Raw genomic sequence first — 21,134 nt, 5'->3', positions numbered from 1 at the left:
TCCCTGGCGGTATGATTATTTCAGAAAAAAGGTGCTAAAAGCGGTACCATTATTTGCAAGGAAATTTGGCGTTTTATACTGTAGGCCTGTAATTCTTAGGAATAACTCACTTAAATCTGACCAAACAAGAGTCTAGTAGGCATCCTGGGTATGACATTTTTTTAAAAACACAATTATAAATTATAATATAATAAATAATTATAAATAATTATAACAAATAATAATATAATTGTAATAAAAATTATTCAATAATGTAATCAACTCAAAATCACTGAAATTTGCTCAGTTGCGGAATTGTCGCTGTCATTACTTTTATTTTTTTATGACGAATTTCCCCACAAATCGCTATCGCACAATTCTGCAAGTGATTATAATTTATTATCGCTGTTTTCTAGCTGCTCTAAAACCATTTTTGACATAAAGGGACACTTTTGGTTGCTATGGACAATCTACAGTTTGCAGGCAGAAAGAACAGTTTTTATTATATAAAAGTACATGTAGGGCACTGGGCAGACCACTAGGGACAAGGGGGTGTGTATTTTTTACATACAGTACTGTAATCTATAAGATTACAGTATACTGTATGTATTGTGTTTGTTTACCTTTTGAATTTGGCGCCATTCTCCGCTCCCGTGCGTCATAACGTCGCAGGGAACGGAGATCGGCGGCACAGGAGGACACTGTGTGAATCGAGCGAGGACTCGCTCGCTCACACAGCGGGGATGAATCGCTGGATCCAGGGACAAGATAAGTAAACCAAGCCTGTGGATCTAGCGAGGCGAGCCCGAGTCTGGCTCGGGGTTACCGATCGTAGCCAAAAAATCTCACCCCGAGTCAGACTCGGGAATACCGCCAGGGTGGTTAATGGCTGTGTTGAGATATTTTGAGGCGACAGATTTACACTGTACACTCACTACTTTACATTGTAGCAAAGTGTAATTTCTTCAATGTTGTCACGTGGAAAGATATAATAAAATATTTATAAAATACTTTTGTGAGATACTGTATATTATATTGATATTATATTGATGGATACATTTTATATTTTTTCAATCTCTCTGAAATGATGCTGAATCTTGCTACAGATGGGAAATACAAATTGTAGACATTTTAACAAAATGGAGATAAACACTGACATTTGACTTTTTTAAAGCTGTCAAATATATCATTGTGTGCTTTAATGGCATTTTCTGCCAGGATTGTAGAGTGCTCACGTTGACCTGAGCTGTTTAAAGCAAAGGTTATTATTGTTAATTTTTCATAAGGTCAAAACGAAAGAGGTCAACAATTATTTCAGGTACTTAGAAAAGCCTTTATACTTAATTGGGGAGTTAGAAAATTGAAACATTGGCAAACTGCCTTCATTAAGCTTTTTACAACAAAATAGCTATATATAAAAAATGCTAAAATAAGGGATACTAAACTCTAAGCTCCCTTTCATTACAGTGAAAAGGCAAGACTTTCCACATATTTTCAGGGACAATTAGGCAAATAAATTGCACATCTCAGAAAGGTTTTCTAAACACAGATATTTTGCAAGTGATTGGGTATTCTTTGCAAAGTTTTCACCACATTTACTAAGCCAAGGGTTAGTCCCTTTGCAAGGTGAACAGCTTATTTACCATTAGTAAATCAATCCTGCAATATTTCAACTGCTCCAAACACAGTACTAATTTCCCCTTACCATTTCTCATTTCTCTATAATGGCGCGTACACACGATCGGAAATTCCAACAAGAAAACCCTGGATTTTTTTCTGACGGAATTTTCGCTCAAACTTGTGTTGCATACACACGGTCACAGAAAATTCCGACCACCAAGAACATGGTGACGTACAACACACTGCAACAAGCCGAGAAAAATGAAGTTCAATGATTCCAAGCATGCACCAAATTGATTCCGAGCATGCATGTTTTTTTTTGCACGTCGGAATTGCATACAGACGATCGGAATATCCGACAAGAACTTTTCCAGTCGGAAAATTTGAGAACCAGCTCTCACATTTTTGCTGTTGGAGATTAGCCTGAGAGAGCTAGGTAAAGTAACCTGTAGCTCCCTGACCAATAGAATTTATTGCAGCTACTGCAATGACCCCTAGCCAGGGATGGACTGGCCATTGGGACTACAGGGAGTTTTCCGGTGGGCCGATGGCTCAATGGGCCGACTTCAGTGACAGCGGACCGCCGCCCCCCTCCGCTCATCTGTCTCTCCCTCCCCGCAGAGCTCACCTCCTTTCCCTCCCAGCAGCGCTCACCTGGGGGGACCAGAGAATCAGGGGGAGGACCAGAGGAGCAGGGACGACAACAGAGGAGCATGGGGGAGGGGACAGACAGCTGACTCAACAGCTATGGCCTGGGAGTTTCTCACTTCTGCCTAATCTTGTCCCATAAGGGGGGGTACCGAACTGATTCTTTGCCCCGGGTGAAATAATGTCTAGCTTCCCCACTGGTACTGCCTATAAGAGTACCAGTACCAACCTTTCTACTCTAATAAAGTAGAACGGCTAGTGGCTAGTGAAGGGGGAGAGGGGGTTTGGGTGGCCCGGGGGGGGGGGGGGGTCCGGCCGCCATAGGAGAGACCTGTCAAAGTGGGCCAGTCTGGATAAAGTCCAGGGCCAAATTTTTGTCCCAGTCCAGCCCTGCCCCTAGTTGTAGTCTTCCCCACATGAAAAGCTTGGGTGAGGTCTTCCTAGAGAAACAGCTTCTCACAGTTTTGGAAGCCCTCTGCTCCTGGCTGGACTCTATTGTGCCTCTGCGATCTGGACATCACAATTTTGGAGTGTCATATGCTGGCACAAGCTGATTTTTCGTTTTGTTTTGGACTTAGACTAACCTGACGAGGAGTATTTAAGTCTCCTTTTTGCGGTTGTGGATTTTTTTTGTCGCTGACAAGCCATTTAAAGTGGAGTTCCACCCAGAAGTGGCACTTCCACTTTAAGCACTCCTCGCCCCTTTACATGCCACATTTGGCATGTCATTTTTTTTTGGGGGGGTGTCCTCCTTTTAGTGGGACTTCCTGTCCCACTTCTCTTTCCAGGTCCTCGGCCGCCTAGGCGACTCCTCCTCTCGTCCTAGGCGGCTCCTCCCTGCCAGAGATCTTCTGGGACACAACACAGGTCCCAGAAGTTTGCTGGCCAATGGCAGAGCGCAGCATGACTCGCGCATGTGCAGTGCGCGCCCAGCCGTGAAGCCGTAAGCTGTCATGGTCGGGTGCCCACAGTAGATATGACGGCGCCAAGGAGAGGAGGGGGAGAGGAGCGGGGCTCCGTGCGGCCGCATCGCTGGATCGTGGGACAGGTGAGCGTCGGTTTATTAAAAGTCAGCAGCTATGCTTTTTGTAGCTGCTGACTTTTAATAAACTTAAAAACAAGTGGAATTCCGCTTTAAGTTGAATAAAGATTTATTTTTATATAAGAAGTCTGTCTCGTGCGATCCCTCTGACCCCCCAAAGATCACACATCATATAGGAAAATTCCTGTTTTATATTCCATGTGCATATGGTACCAACAGTATTTATCTGGATCCAGCTGTAAATTTCACATTTTAAATGTATAATACTTTTTTATTGCTTTGCAGTACACGATCATTTATTGCCTTTAAATTATTATAATTTAACATGTATTACGTTTTTTTCTATTTGAAATATGTATGCCTGCTTAGCTTATCTTCATGATACATGTTGCCTTTACTTTTCCTTTCAACATACCGTGGATATTCTGTGCCCCAAAAAAAAGGTTTTTGAAGCTCTCCAGCTGGGAATCCTATATACACAAAAGTAGAGACACGTGATTAATTATAGTAATTGATTTACCTATAAAAGTATAATAACATAACATGCTGATGCAAACATAAATGCTGCCTTCCATTGATCAACCTATTAAACTCTCCACTGCACCACTATGAATCATACACTTTAAGCTTCAGTGTATTATAATATCAGTTGCTACATCATGCTTTTTAACTGTATAGCTGTCCTTGGAAACCGGTTACATTATAGATTACATCTTATATTTATAGGCATCTGATATATATTTCTAAACCACATCCACTAATAAACCCAAGTAAGAGAAAAGCTGAAAACGGTACTTACTAATCTGGTTTGTTGATGCACTGTAAAAAGCATTGACAGTAGTTGGGCTAGTATACCACCTGTAAGCAAAAATAATCATTTAGATCAAGCAGCAGTTTCAGGGGAAATGTTGTCCATCCTAATTAAAGTAAACCAGGACCCTGCATTCACTATTTCTGCCCCCAATGTACACAGAACATGGAAATGCTATAATTTTAGTAAATGTAAACTGCTAAATACCTTTTCTCATCAGCATTATATACAGTAGCAGTCTTTTGACTTCTTTCAGTGTCCGGTCGAGCACTGGTTAAAGCAGGTAGGGGAAGTTTTCATTCAACTCAGACTGTCCTATGAGGCTGCATTACCCCTGACCCTCTGTCTGGAGAGTGGTGATTGGCCCTATGCCGATAAACATGCACCCTCCAAAAAAAAAAGCCCTAGCAAGACACATCAAACTGAGCATGTGCAGAGTTCCCCAAGGTTCTGTACTATCAGGAAAAGGATTGGAGACTTTTGAAGTAGGGGAGGATCAGAGAAGGGGGTAGATAAATTCCAGTTTACCAAACCCTCAAGTTAAAGATTTTATTTTAGTAGGGGTTCAGCATGTGACAGTAGAAATAAGAACCTAAAGCCTCATACACACGACCGAGTTTCTCGTCAAAAAATAGCAAGAAACTTGCTGTTTTTTTTTTTTTGCTGAGGAAACCGGTCGTGTGTACACTTTTCGACGAGGAAACTGTCGAGGATCTCGTCGAGCCAAAAAGAGAGCATGTCTTCTTTTTCCTTGACGGGAATGGGGAAATTTGGCTCGCCGAGATCCTCGAAAGCCTAACAAGGAACTCGACGAGCAAAACGATGTGTTTCGCCCGTCGAGTTTCTCGGTCGTGTGTACGAGGCTTAAGATGAAGATTGAAGAACACATATATATCTGGTCATATACAAGAAAAGCCCATGGATCATTTCAACCTCTAATGCTGCATACACACATTCGGAATGTGAGCTTTTGGTCGGAAATTCCGACTGTGTGTAGGCCCCATCGGACATTTTCTGTCTGAATTTCCGACAGAAAAAAATTGAGAGCTGGTTCTCAAATTTTCAAGTGGGAGAAGTTCTTGTTGGAAATTCTAAATTGTCTGTATGCAATTCCGACGCGCAAAAAAACACGCATGTGCAAAATCAATTTGACGAATGCTCGGAATCATCAAACTTAATTTTTCTTGGCTCGTTGTAGTGTTGTACGTCACCGCGTTCTTGACGGTCGGAATTTTGTGTGCCCGTGTGTATGCAACACAAGTTTGAGCCATTATTCCATCAGAAAAAAATCCACGGTTTTCTTGTCGGAATTTCCGGTCGTGTGTACGCGGCATTACAACTGACAGGAAAAATAAAATAGTAGCCAGTTCAACAGCTAATTTATAAATGCTTTACAGATATTGAATTGGATTAATGATCACTGAAGTACTAAGAAGATTTATTTAATGTAATTAATATGATTGAACATTAACGTCAAAGGATTTTTAGATATCCACAGATGAATCATACTGGATGAATATGAGTATGTAAAAATTGATGCTCTAGAGGGCTTTGATGCAAGCCGGTACAAAGAAAAATGTTTTTCTAAATATTTTGTAAGCCAGTGATCTGTAGCATGAACTGCTAACTACCAGTAAAAATCTAATGATAGTGCTTCCAAAACCTAGCAGTCCCAGGATACCAGACTTGTGAACAGTCACATGTAATACAAGAAAAAAATAATAATCATGTTATGAACCAAAAACAAAATATAACATATTTAATTTATTGAAGCTTAAAGTGTTACCAGACCCACTACAGTAAAATATGTCTGTATATGCAGTAAATCAGGCTTGTTATACTCATTTTTTCTAGGGAGGGTGCATGTGATCAGCACAAGGTCAATCAGTACTGTCCAGACAGAGGGTCAGGGCTCTTGCAGTGCCATAGGACAGTCAGAAAACTCATCCTACAAGCTTTAACCAGTGCTTGGCTGGACATTGATAGAAGTCACAAGACTGCTATATACTGCTGATGAGTAAAGGTATTTAGCAGTTTATATTTACTAAAAAAAAATGCATTTCCATGTTCAGCGTACTGTGGGAGACCAGATATAGTGAATGCAGGGTCCTGGGTTTAGTAACTCTTTAATCCTTTTTTTCAGGCTTTATTTTCACCTGTGATCCTTCCAGTAATACACTTTCTCTCCTAGGATGACAACGCTTAGGCCCTTTCACACGGGGCGGATCAGTAATGATCCGCCCCGTGAACTTCCGCTTGCTCAGCGGGGATCGCTCCGTTGATCCCCGCTGAGCCGGCGCATGACAGGGCGGTCCCCGCACACTCTGCAGGGACCGTCCTGTCTTTTCTCCGCTCTCCCTCATGGGGGGATCGGATGAACACGGACCGTATGTCCGTGTTCACCCGATCCGATCCGCCAGACGGATGGAAAAGTAGGTTTTTCCTCCACCACACTTTGGTGGATGTCAGCGGGCAGGTCACCGCTGACATCCGCTCCATAGAGGATCACGGAGCGCCTGGGCCGCCTGTGTGAAAGAGCCCTAACTCATTATATTGTATCTATGAAGAAGCTGTTGGGTTGATTTAAGAAAACTGGAGAGTGCAAAATCTGGTGCAGCTGTACATGGTGGCCAATCAGCTTCTAACTTCAGCTTGTTCAATTAAGCTTTGACAAAAAATAAATGAAAGCCGATTGGTTTCTATGCAGAGCTGCACCAGATTTTGCACTCTTCAGTTTTAGTAAATCAACTTCAGTGTTTTCACATGAGGCTTCTTGCTCCTGACTTGGACTACATAAGACTCTAAAACAAAGGTGGAGGTGTTCTGTAGACTAAAAAGGTAACCTGGGCTAAGCTGATACGACTGATTTGGATTTCAATGCAGAGGAGGTGCTGGGTTGTCAGGAAGTTATGAGCTCAGGAGATTTCTGGAAGCATCGACAGGTATTTTTTTTTTTCACACACTTGAAGCCATCTATTGCACTTATTGGAAGAAGTAGTCCTATCCCATAAATGCTAGGTTTGCTTCACTTACTCACAGTCCGGGCAGGAAAGATTATTTATGGTGAATGAGAACATGAAAGCTGTTAGAATCACTACCATTATAATTGGGCTAAAATTTCACATCTGATTTGGATATATATAAAGGGAAAGTAGAAAATCCATTTTGTTTTATTTAGTGGAATGACAAACAAAATAAAAAAAAATACTGAAAACCAAATAATGTCACTTACTCTTTTTTGGGAACTTCTTTTCTTAGCCAGTAAAAATCAGCTTGTGATAGAAAGTGCAACGTTTGCAGGACATTTCCAAAATAGTCTGAGTCTGAAAATTTCAGCTGCATGATAAAAAAAAAAGTATAAATGCACTGGAAAAATACTAAATATTATATATATATATATATATATATATATATATATATATATATATATATATATTACCAAATGAAACAAAAAGTGCAGCGCAACTATATCTTCAATCCCATTAAGAATAAATACATTTTATGTGAATATAACTATAATTAGTCATACGGCGATAATCTCAATCCGAAAGCTTATATAAAAGTCCCATATAATTGTGACAAACACCACTGTGTAATAGGTAATTCACACTGTTTTATAGGCCACTGAGGAAGCCCAATAACAGGGTGTAACGAGTAAAGATGGGAGGAGCCTAGCTGTGACATCACACTGCGGCCGTTTTAGGTTTTATGGTGAGCCGTGTTTTATATTGGCTATTGATGTTTTCTTTTTTGTGAAGTTTTGTCAGTATTTTGAATCCCTTTTTTGCACTGTTAATAAAACACTGAAATAGAGAGCACTATGGTTCTCCCTTTATAAAATTATAAGAATAGCGGGTTATCTTAAAAAAGCTTTAACCACTTCAGATCTGGAAGATTTTACCCCCTTCCTGACCAGAGCACTTTTTACAATTTGGCACTGCGTAAATTGCGCGGTCGTGTGACGCTGTACCCAAACAAAATTTGCGTCCTTTTTTTCCTACAAATAGAGCTTTCTTTTGGTGGTATTTGATCACCTCTGCGGTTTTTATTTTTTGTACTATAAACAAAAAAAGACAGACAATTTAAAAAAAAAATGTTTCTTTTTACTTTCTGCTATAATAAATATGCTCAAAAAATATATAAAAATGTCTTCCTCAGTTTAGGCTGATATGTATTCATCTACATATTTTTGATAAAAAAGAAAAATCGCGATAAGTGTATATTGATTGGTTTGCGCAAAAGTTATAGCATTTTATAGATTATAGGTATATCATCTGATACCCACACACTTAGTTGAAACAGGGTTTGTTATGGTGATGTTGCTCACTAGCATAAGTTGGATTCTGCATATGTTTACCCCTGTATATATGTATCTGTGGATGTCAACCTAATTGTATTGCTGCTGTGGTTCATGTGGACCCATTTCCTGTTATGAATAAATAAACAATTAAAACCAAAAAAAGTTATAGCATCTACAAAATAGGGGCTGGATTTATGGTATTTTTATAATTCATATTTTTTATTAGTAGTAATGGTAGTGATCTGCGATTCTTGACAGCCACACACTGAACAAATTATAGCCTTTATTGAAAAAAAGGACAGCACTACAAGTCACAGCAACGTAAAATAAAATAAAACCCCACACTGATGCGTTTCGCACTAACACTAGTGCTTAGTCCTAGCTATGACTAAGCACTAGTGTTAGTGCGAAATGCGTCAGCAGTTGGGTTTTATTTTACGTTGCTGTGGCTTGTAGTGCTGTCCTTTTTTCAATAAAGACTATAATTTGTTCAGTGTGCGGCTGTCCAGAGACCATCTTTGTTCCTGCTTTGCTAAGTGCATAGCCTGCACCTGAGTTTTCTGCAACGGTGGATGTTCATCTGGGTTCCCACCTGGAGCGGCTATTCCCTTTCCCCGATCTGCGATTCTTATCCGGACTGTGACATTGCGGCGGACACAATTGACACAATTTTGGGACCGTTGACATTTATAAAGCAATCTGTGCTATAAATATGCACTGATTAGTTTAAAATGTCACTGACAGGGAAAGGGTTAAACACTAGGGGGCGATCAAAGAGTTAAGTGTGTTCCCTCAGCGTGTTCTAACTGTATGGGGGATGGGCTGCTACTAACAAGACAGAGATCGATGTTGCCGATGACAGGGAACATACGATCTCTGTCATGTTATTAGGCAGAACAGGGAAATGCCTTGTTTATATAGGCAGTTCCCCGTTCTGCCTCTTCTCGCCGTGATCGTAGGCCACTGGCAGACATTGAGTCCGCGGGACCCACGAGCACACTCCCGGGCGCGTGCCCGCTATCCTGCTTTTGCTGACTGCATACAGTACAGTATGAAAAAGTATATATAACGTGTTTAAACCAATAAACCAAAAATTATATATAAAACAGCGCTCAAGTGTATGTGATCCACACTGTGATGAATAATAAATAATAATAATCCAAATATAAATGCAAATGAGTCAAAAGCCCGTGATAAAAGTGTTCATAGAAAAACATAAAGTTCATGGAAGAGCGAAAAGGAAAAACACTTCTTTCTCTCCTTCAATTCCATGAATAAGTCAAATTTTACGACGAAACATGTCGGAAGCTTGGTTATCATCTGATCAGTGACCAATTGCTAACGTGAGAAGATAGGCCAGTTGCGTGTTTGTTCGCCAGTGACCGGCGTTCGGTTTTTCGTTCACGCCAGCTTCAATTTCACTTCCAACACAGTGTGGGGATCGAGTGGTGTGAGTTGCCTGGGTTTTATTTTCTGGGTCCGCCGAGACCGTTGCATTTCAGCCGCACAATACAGAGGAATCTTTGCTGTGTATTTATCACGCTTTTGAATTTTAGCATTGTGTGAGTGCATCTTTTGAAGATTTTGTTTGTGGTTTGTGATTAAATTACTTTTACGGTTTTACACTATGTCACACTTTCTTCATTTATGAGGATCTTACTTGTCCACCTGTCTGGGAACGGAAGCTCGCCTCTTGATGTAAACTAACTATAACAAATCTACTGTGTCAAAACACGAGAGTGCTAGGCATATAGTTCCGGTGAGTGGCCATTTCTATTGGTGGAGGATTCACTATTTTTTCACATCGGGTGTGGTGGAAGATTTCTTTGAATATGTTTTGAAGATTTTACACCTTGAAGGAGAGAAAGAAGTGTTTTTCCTTTTCGCTCTTCCATGAACTTTATGTTTTTCTATGAACAATTTTATCACGGGCTTTTGACTCATTTGCATTTATATTTGGATTATTATTATTTATTATTCATCACAGTGTGGATCACACACACTTGAGCGCTGTTTTATATATAATTTTTGGTTTATTGGTTTAAACACGTTATATATACTTTTTCATATTGACACTTTTAGAACAGCATCTGTGATTTCTACTATTGTTGTTGTCCTGAGCGCAGAGGTGTGAATCAATAGGGCGCCATTTGTTTGATCACATTTTTTTCTGCATACAGTACAGGTATGTCAGTTTGCGCAGGAGTGCCATTCTGCCGACGTATATCTGCGTGAGCCGGTCAGCAGGCGGTTAAGCAATCTGGAAATATGACCAAGAAAATCCAAGACAATGCATCTTTTCAGTTTTCTTATGGCAGTGTAGTCAGTTCAATCTTGTATAATAATTTGGAAAAATACAATCCCTGATCACAGCCCATATTTTGTTTTATGTATAAAAATATATTTTATTGGCATAAAGTAATATATCACATAATGTATCTGGCTTTTTGTGGACTAACTGAGCACCTGATTTATCTGTGAACCTTCTGCTTACGTTAGGTGTTATTTATTTTGTATTCTCTAAAGGTGTAGTGTTCTACTCATTTATTAGAGATGGTTTATTGGTTCAGTGCTGAGCTAGGATTTTCTTCAGCTTTACTCTTGATAATAAATAGAAGGGATGTTTTGAAATAAGAGAGTTAGTGATCAGCGAATGCGAGTCATCCTTTTATCCTTGACATATGTAAAGGACAAATAGAGGTTAGGTGATGATACATGTTAGGAATTAGAGGAATAATTATTAAAAGGCGTTTTTCAAGATCATGTCATTTTCACCTAAACACAGTAAGAAAATATTCAAAAATGCAACCCATAATCCATATAAAAAGGTGTTCTGGGCATCTTGAAAGACTAGGAAGAAACCTGATTCCACACGGTAGTTAGAAGTCTTTTGCATTTGGCTCCATTCACATCTCCGCGACAAGCAACACCGCGTATGCGGCGTATTTTGCCGTGGATAGTGTATCTTTTTTTTTTTTTTTCAGATTCTTCCCATTGCTGTCAATGGGCGAACGCCAATGTCGCCTGAAAAAAAGGGTCCGGGACTTTTTTTCAGGCGACAGGCGTACGGCGTCTATCTCCATAGACAGCAATGGGAATTTCCCCCTCTAGCGGCACAAGCGTCCGGCGTCGGGCATTTTGTCGCCTAGATGTGAATGGGCTCTAAAGCTACATGTTGCCGATTTGTGCAGTTGCCTATTCATTCAGTGTGTATGCTGTGTGCACAGGGTGTGCCGGGTGTGCCTGGGCACACCCTAATCACCCCGTGTGAATCAGCATCATCCAGGGGCGGCACCAGGTGGGTGGTTGAGGGATGCCAGTGGCCAGTGTAAATGCCCCAATTATATTAAAGGGTAGGTTCAACTTTGGGAATACATTACACTCGTATTTAGGGTATTTAGGGTGTAGCGTAATATGCTCCCAATCAACTGTCTCCCACCACCAGAGCCTCCTCCTTGTGACAGCTGCTGGCATTCATGTGTGTTTGAGCCTTGGGGTGCACACCCTAATACAATAGGCTGCGCACACCTATGGTGTATGCTCAGAAGAAAAATGCTAAACCAGCTTTCATCAAAGTTAGGGATAAATCACCTATGGCTAGGTTGATGTAATATTCACTATTTTATACAGTAGAACTTTGGATTACGAGCGTAATCCATTCCAGGAGAATGCTTGTAATCCAAAGCACTTGCATATCAAAGCGAGTTTCCTCATAGAAGTCAATGGAGACAAAGATCATTTGTTCCACATTGACTTCTATGGCATGCAATACCACATGTGGCCAGAGGTAGGGGGCACCGGAGAGACTCAGAAATACTCGGAGATGACTCGGCTGCACTCAGAAACCTTTGTAAAGCCTCTGGAACACCTGGAAACTGAGTATTTCCGAGTGTTTGAGTATTTCCGAACGTCGCCCCTGCACTTCTGGCCAAATGCAGTATTGCATACCGCAGAGGCTTGAATCCTGCTTATTTTGCAAGTAAACAATCGCAAACCGAGTCAGGATTTTTTTTAATAATTGCTCGTATTGCGAAACGCTTGTTAACCATGTTACTCGCAATCCGAGGTTCCACTGTATATAAAAAACATTGATGTCATAAAGCGGAGCTCCACCCTAAAGTGGAACTTCCGCTGATCGGAACCCCCCCTCCGGTGTCACATTTGACACAATTCAGGGGGGAGGGGGGTTCAGATACCTGTCTAAATACAGGTATTTGCACCCACTTCTGGCCACACAGTCTCGGGCAGACTGCGGGCATGACGTCACCTCCCGTCCGCCCCCGTTGTGTTCTGGGAACACTCGGCTCCCAGTACACAGCGGGAGCCTATCATCAGGCGTAGCACGACTCGCGCATGCGCCGTAGGGAACCAGGCAGTGAAGCGGGAGCGCTTCACGTCCTGGTTCCCTCACCGAGGATGGCACGGGGGCAGCAGAGTGATGAGCTACCGCTCGTCCTCTGCTGCGGACAGCGCTGGGCTCCAGGACAGGTAAGTGTCCTAAAATTAAAAGTCAGCAGCTGCAGTATTTGTAGCTGCTGGCTTTTAATATTTTTTTTTTCAGCGGACATCCGCTTTAAAAGCTTTTACTGTAATAAATAGAAATGTGGCACTAAGGTAAAGGAAGCTACTTAGGAAAACAAATTACCTTAACAACCCCTTTAAGGTCTGAAATCATATTATATGGTTTTGGTAAATCTGAAGGAAAAAATCTACAGAAAATTGTATAGTGTATATCCAGTTTAGAACTTGGTTTATATTACGGTGATGCGCATTTTATGCGACTTTCAGTGCTATTATGTAGTACAACTTTGGATGTTGCTGGCACTTTTTGTGAGAGAAAGAATGCTATTTGAGCTACAGAAAGTTGTTTGTGCTGTAAATTTTGAGTATGAGTGCTTGCTTTAACCACTTTAAGACCAGCCGCCATCATTATACTGTGGCAGGTTGGCTCTATTGTGCGAATCGCCATTGCTGTACATCGCTTTGAGCAATAGATACACTGGGCGCACGCACGGCACCGGAGCCGATTTGCATGGCCTGCGGCAGCGATGTCTGCCTGCCACCTGCGATCACTCCACAAAAAGCCAGAAAAGGGATCTGTCAATGTAAACAAAAAGATTGTCTGTTTTTAGTGATCATGAACAGCAATCTCTCTGTACTCCCAGTCAATACACTCCCCCCACAGTTAGAAACACCTCCCAGGGAACACATTTAACTCCTTGATCGCCACTAGCGTTAACCCCTTCCCTGCCAGTGACATTTATATAGTAATCCATGCATTTTTATAGCATTGATCGATGCATAAATGTCACTTGTCCCAAAAAAGTGTCAAAAGTGTCAGATCTGTCTGCCCCAGTGTCGCAGTTCCGGTAAAAATCTGATCACCCCCATTACTAGTAAGAAAAAAAATACCATAAATCGATTCCCTATTTTGTAGACACTGTGGGCCGGATTCAGAAAGGAGATACGATGGCGTATCTCCAGATACGCCGTCGTATCTCTGAGTGCGGGCCGTCGTATCTATGCGACTGATTCAGAGAATCAGTTACGCATAGATTTCCCTAAGATCCAACCGGCGTAAGTGTCTTACACCGTCGTATCTTAGGCTGCATATTTACGCTGGCCGCTAGGTGGCGCTTCCGTATAGTTACGCAAATAATATGCTAATTAGGTAGATACGCCAATTCAGAAACGTACGTCCGGCCAGCGCATTTTTTTACGTTGTTTACATTAGGCTTTTTTCGGCGTAAAGTTACCCCTGCTATATGAGGCGTAGCTAATGTTAAGTATGGACGTCGTTCCCGCGTCAAGTTTTGAAAATTTTACGTTGTTTGCGTAAGTCGTTTGCGAATAGGGCTGTATGTAAGTTATGTTCACGTCTAAAGCATTGACGATTTGCGGCGTCATTTCGAGCATGCGCACTGGGATCACAGTTAATATACATAAAACACGCCCACATCATCCCCATTTGAATTAGACGGGCTTACGCCGGACCAAATACGTTACGCCACCGTAACTAAGGGCACAAGTTCTTTCTGAATACGGAACTTGCGCCCAAATTTACGGCTGCGTAACGTATCTGAGATACGTTACGCCGGCACATAGATACACAATTGTATCTATATACACTTAGTGTGATTTTTTTACCAAAAATATGTAGCAGAATACATATTGCCCTAAACTGATGAAGAAATTTGTTATTTTTTACTTTTTTTTGGGGGATATGCATTATAGCAAAAAGTAAAACATATTGGCTGAGGTGATAAAATAGCACCAAAAGAAAACTCTATTTGTGTAGAAACATAAATGTTTGTTTGGGTACAACGTTGCACAACCGCGCAATTGCCATTTAAAGCGATGCAGTGCTGTATCGCAAAAAATGGCCTGGTCAGAAAGGGGGTAAATCTTTCCAGTTCTTAAGTGGTTAAAACCCATGTACTGTTTGCTAAGAATGTGGAAATGATTGTCCATAGATGGGTGAAAGTTAGGCAGGTTCAGCAGGGGTCAGACAAATTTAGATATATGTGTGGCCCCTCAACAGAAGTCAATTTCAAGCCTCATACACACGATCGGACTTCCATCGGACAAATCCGTGGAATTTTGTACAAAAGGGCATTGGCCGTGAAATTGTTGTGCATACAGGCGGCAGAACTTTTTAAGCCAACATACATGAAACTATGTTGTTTTTCAGCTCTTTAGCGCCACCCTTTCTGCAACTTCTTGTTGTCTGATGGTTAGCATTGGTTCGGAGCACACGTGTTAAAACCCGACTCTGACGCGTTTCGCACTAACATTAGTGCTTAGTCCTAGCTATGACTAAGCACTAGTGTTAGTGCGAAATGCGTCAGCAGTTGGGTTTTATTTTACGTTGCTGTGACTTTTAGTGCTGTCCTTTTTTTAATAAAGGCTACAACTTGTTCAGAGTGCGGCTGTCCAGAAACAATTTTTGTTCCTGGAACACATTTGTTGTCGGCCAATTTGAGAGCATGACCATCCAACATTTGTTGTTGGAAATTCCGACAATTGTCCGATGGAGCATAGAGACAGTCGGATTATCCGACAAAACCCTTCCATCACACAATTGTTGTCTGAATATGCGATCGTGTGTATGGGCCTTAACGATCGAATACTGTCAAACAGGCTTCTTGGAAAAAAATCTCGTCCAGAGATTGGAGCCAAGAGGCTGCAGGTACTGATCAATGTATTCTGACAGCAGAGTTTTCCCTCTATCAAAATACAATGTCTCAGACCCCGAACACACGACCGAGTTTCTCGGCAGAATTCAGACAGAAACTCGATCGGAGCCGTATTCTGCCGAGAAACCCGGTGGTGTGTACACTTTTGGCCGAGGAAGCCGACGAGGAATTCGTCAAGCCAAATAGAGAACATGTTCTCTATTTCCTCGTTAGTCAATGGGGAAACTTGGCTCGCCGAGATCCTTGGCGGCTTCACAAGGAACTTGACGAGCAAAACGATGTGTTTTGCCCGTCGAGTTCCTCGGACGTGTGTATGGGGCCTCAGAAGAGAAGATTCCTCTATCCACCTTGTGTGAAAGGAAGATTTTTTTTTTTTTTAAATAAAATAAGCACAAAATACATGGATTTATCCAGAGCTTTCAATATTGTATATCTGAAGAACAGTCCATGTGCCAAAATGCAGGTGCAATAACCAAAGCAGTGCGGTAGTGAGATAAGTAACATGTCTGTATGGGGTTAGGTGACATTACTACCAGTTTTATTAATCTGAGTAAGTGTGCCATATATTTATAAATGACCTTGAATGCATGTACTGCAAATCATTGTAAAAACTACGGTAGCTGAAGGTCAAGCAGCTAGTAAGACACACATTCCCCTTTGTGGTTTAGGAAAAATCAGAAAAAAAAATGAACACAAATGAAGCCACAGAACGCTTTAAAATAATAATAATAATAATAATAATAATAATAATAATAATACTATGAGCATATCACATATATGTACATAAAGACTTACTGTTTTAATCTCTTCATTTATGTATGTCTCATTCATCAAGAACTCGGGATATCCCACCTTTGCCATAACTGATTTTGCCTGTAGAGAATTGAGATTAGCTATAAGAACGTGTCACCGAATACATTAACTGATATTGTTACAGAAATATGTATAGTGCATGTATGACAATTAAAGCGCCTGCAAATATTTGTTTTTCTATAACAGATATTTGCAGACATTTCTTCAGTAGCTTGAGGCAGCAGTGGCGTTTGCAAACCGATAAAGCTGAGTAGACAATTGAAAGCTAAATGTTTGTTGGCTATTGTGATTTATTGCCTCTAAAATTACTTAAAGCGATATTAAAGCTTCCTTTTTTAAAAGAAAATAACAAACATGTCATACTTACCTGCTCTCTGCAAACGCAGACACCAAATGGCGGGAAGATGCGCGCGGCGTGCGCTGTGATCACCCGAGTCACTGAGACTCGGGTGATAACAGATCCGAGTAAAGGGTCGGTCCCGGCCCCTTACCACATAATCAGCTGTCAGCCAATGACAGCTAATCACGCGATGTGAACAAAAGATGGTAATCGTTTTTTTTTCTCCTCCAGATCACCGACTTATGTGAAAGGGACATCTTCCTCCTCTGTGCCATCAGTACCTCCTCACAGTACCCCCTGCCAGTGCCACCTGCAAGTGCCCACAGTGCCCATGCGTGCCACCTATCAATGCCCATGCGTGTCACCTATTAATGCCCACAAGTGCCACCCATTAATGCCCACCAGTGGTGACAATCAGTGCCTCATTAGTGCCACCTAGCAGTGCTGCCTCTCAGTGCCCATCACTGCCACCCATCAGTGCCAGCCATCAGTGCCCATCACTTCCAGCCATCAGTGCCACCTATCAATGCCAACTTTTAGTGCCACTTGTCAGTGCCCACCTGTCAGAACACAACAGCTCAGCGGTGGAGATCACTGAATTGCATGGTTAGTACAGCGGCTCTGACCGGAGCTGTCAGGTTTTTTTCGTGCAACCCGCTTGATTGCACGAAAAAAATTCTAATATGTACCCGGCCTAACACTGGAGTTCGGATTTAATCAATTTCAACAGGCTGAAGCCTCGTACACACGCACGGTTTTCTCGGCAAGAACCAGCAAGAAAACTGCTGGCAGAGCTTTTTTGCAGAGTAAACTGAGCGTGTGTACGAGGCTTTCAGGTTTCTCGTCTGGAAATCTGGCCAGAATCTCGACGAGAAAAATAGAGATCCTGCTCTCTATTTTCTCGTCGAGATTGTTGTCAGCCTGTTTCCCAATGAGAAACCCGAGAGTTTGTTTACTTACCTGTCGACGTGGAAACCCGTGCATGCTCGAAATGACTTTAACGCATGCGCGGTAGCTTTCACGGCATAGGTAGGGTGAAGCAAGATGGCGGTGACGGCATTGAATGTGACGAGCGCATGCTTGACGTACGTAATGATGTCACCGCATTCTTGCCTTTCAAGAGAACCGCGGTTCTTTGAAATGAGTGTGTGTACACTCGGGCGGCAAGAGACTCTTGCCAAGAATCTCGTCAGGAAAAACAAAGTTTTTTTCCTGACAAGATTCTTGCCTGTGTGTACAAGGCCAGAGTCTTCATAATTTTTATAGACTACAATTCATAATATTAGTATCATTTTATTGTTTAATTACTTCTAACTTCAGCTGCCTCCTTCTCCATTAGAATAAAATAATTACCTAACAGAGTGGTCTTAATCTTTTTGTTTTATTTCACCCTAAAATTAGATTGTGTTCCAGGACTACTGTTGGTGGTTAAAGTGTAAAATACAAATTTGTCTCAAATTAACATGCAAACGTAGAAGTGACTTGGTTGTGATGGAAATGTACTACATTTTACACAATATTAAAATGAGGGTATGTTGAATTCTGTATCCTACAGTATACGATAAATAATAAATGTAGGGATCTTCTTTTAATCAGTGCCTTCGCACAAGACCCACTGTTAATTAAAGTACAAATCTGTTTAGTTCTTAGCTCTGGCTATACGGGAATTAATGTTTCCATGATCCACTTTAACATGTGCTGACACACCATTATCCCTATGACTGCTGGAGGCTTCCTATTCCACTGAATCTGCTTTTTATGTGATAACAATAAGTGCAAACGCATTGGCTTTACACTAACAGTAAATTACAAATTATATGGCCTGTAACCTATAACATTAATGTGTGTGCACTTTACTGTACTTCCTTTCCAATATTCTTCTGCTTAATGCAGCATAGTACTGTGCTTTTTGGGCAATAAAATATTATAGTCTGCCATTGATACAATAAATGAATACAAACTGAATAAACAATAAAGCCTAAATGTACAGTAGTATAAAAAAAAATGTGGAAAAAACTGACCGCTTAGCTAGATTAATTTAATATATTTTAATACTATGTCTTATTTTTTATGCAAATATAAGATAAGGCATTATTATTATACAGAATTTATATAGCACCAACAGTTTTCGCAGTGCTTTACAATATAAAGGGAGACAATGCATCAACAGTACAATTCAATACAAGAGGGTTAGAAGGGCCCTGCTCCTGTAACCTTACAACCTAGTGCCTTGTACACACGATAGGAATTTCTGATGAAAACATTCTGATGGAATTTTTTCATCAGAAATTCCTATCGTGCATGGGATTTTTTTCCATCAGAGTAAAAAAAAGAACATGTTTTACATGGATGAAAATCCTATGGGATATTCCGATCGTCTGTGTGGAACTCCGTCGGAGAAAATTCCTACGCATTCTCAGAATCAAGTCTACGCATGCTCAGAAGCATTGAACTTCATTTTTCTCGGCTCGTCGTAGTGTTTTTACGTCACCGCGTTTTATTCCATCAGAAAAATTTAAAACATGTTCTATTTTTTTACTCCGATGGAAAAAAAATCTTATGGGCCCACACATGATAGGAATTTCTGATGAAAAAAATCCTATCAGACTGTTTTCATCAGAAATTCCTATCCAGGGGGAAAAAGAGGAAGTAAAACCCATCAGTTTAATTCCTCTTGAAGTATTTATTGTTTTATTTAAAGCTGAACTCCAGCCAAACAGCTACATACATCTATGGGAACTGTTGTACCTACCAAAAGGTTTGCAACTGGATTCAACCAGTGAGTAGATGGCTTTAGCAGAAAATGAGCTATGAATAAGCATCTCACGATGTGAAATGCATTAGACACCCTTCTCCTGTTGTTCACTTTATTTTTGACTGTACAGTTTTTGGATTATTTTGATTTTATTCAATAAAGACGTCATTCAATGGAGTGCGGCAGTCCAGGACATTTTCTTATCTCATGCACCTGTGCAGAGCCAGCACCTGTCGGTTTCAGTAGGGCGTGAGCAATCCAAGGGATCAGCAGCTTTTAGAGCGATATTAATCTTTACTGTATTCAGTCTTGTGATTCAGACAACTCTGACTGGTAGCACAGATGTGCTGTGGACCCTATTGTAGAAATACCACTGCTTGATTAAGAACAAAAGTTGCTGATTGGGCAATACAGGAACAGAACAGTGATCAGTCATGACTCGATTCTGCTGTCAGCAAGTTTCATGTCAGCACCTGAGCACTGCAACAAAATCTGATTGGTGCCTTTGTCTTCTCTTGGCTGAGTGCTGCTGTGTAGAAGATTAAAGGAGGCTGAAGCTAAACAACTGTTATGGGACCCTAAAAAAAAGGAGGCACAAAGCTGACAGGCTATGCAGATATCAATAGCTTTTCACAAATACATTTGGAAATAAAGCTGGGTACACACTGTTTTATTTTTTTGTTCAAACAGTGGGCTGAACAAAAAAAAAACGTACAGATTTCTGCATCCACACAAGCGATGCAGAGGCAGGGATTTTCCCCAATGTGCTATTATATTCTGATAGCAGGGACTTCTTCCCCTGTCAGAATTTACTGATCAGCGCTGTGGCTATTGGCTGCAGTAGTTGACCAAATGCTGGTTTTCCAGCAGGATTGTTCGATAGAAGCCAAATATAATGACCGTCTTCTATTGAACAGAGAGGACTACAAACAGATCAAAATTTGGTGAGTTACTACTGAACCGGCTGAACTTTGATACATGTGTACCCAGATTTAATCTATATAAAGCTAGGAACCTCTAATCAATTCCAAGAAAACAATTAGTATACTGCATAGCTAGAGAAATTACATTGGAGATGGAGGTTTATGAAACAGTAATCTCTTTAATGGTTTTGCTATTGGGCCCCATCTCGCAAAGTTACAACCCTAGTTGCTTACACTAACATTTTAAATGCTTGTTATAATTGTCATATATGTGAAACTGTTTTAATTGATGATGTTAAAAACATGAAAACATGCTGCTGCTGCTGCTGCTACACCAATAATGCTGCTTTAAGGAAAAATATATATTTATTTATTACCATCAGCTCCTTGAGTGAACACTCTCTAGGGTTGCTAATAACATTTTTATATTTTTTTTTATAAACATCATATTGTATATGTTCTTTTGTACCTTTAAAGTCCCATTTCCTGTTTAATTGATTCTACTCTCTAGGGAATTCAATAAGTATTTATGGCTAATTGGAAAAGAATGGGCTGCCTCCAGGCATACCTGCTCTTAATTTATTACCCATATGCTCTAATGGAGACTCACAAATGTCAGGCCTCGTACACATGACGGAGAATATCGTCGTAAAAGAAACATCGTTTTCCTCGACGAGGTTCTTGTCAGGCTTGACGAGATTCTTGTC

The 21,134-nt window shown here is 40.8% G+C and overlaps 1 protein-coding gene across 1 annotated transcript in view; it reads right to left on the bottom strand.

Annotated features, from left to right (window-relative positions):
- The window catches only part of PHEX (phosphate regulating endopeptidase homolog X-linked), a 262,838-nt gene that overhangs the window by 33,004 nt on the left and 208,700 nt on the right, over positions 1-21,134 (bottom strand). The window contains exons 13-16 of the mRNA XM_040338252.1: positions 16,392-16,469; positions 7,333-7,436; positions 4,089-4,147; positions 3,705-3,759 (exon numbers count right to left, since the gene is read on the bottom strand). Of these exons, the coding sequence (XP_040194186.1) occupies positions 3,705-3,759; positions 4,089-4,147; positions 7,333-7,436; positions 16,392-16,469 (296 nt within the window). The remainder of the gene's footprint in view (positions 1-3,704; positions 3,760-4,088; positions 4,148-7,332; positions 7,437-16,391; positions 16,470-21,134) is intronic.

Source organism: Rana temporaria, chromosome 2 (assembly GCF_905171775.1).
Source record: "Rana temporaria chromosome 2, aRanTem1.1, whole genome shotgun sequence".
Lineage (NCBI taxonomy): Eukaryota > Metazoa > Chordata > Amphibia > Anura > Ranidae > Rana > Rana temporaria.
The sequence above is the reverse complement of the archived record's forward strand: the minus strand, read 5'-3'. Positions and strand labels throughout refer to the sequence as shown.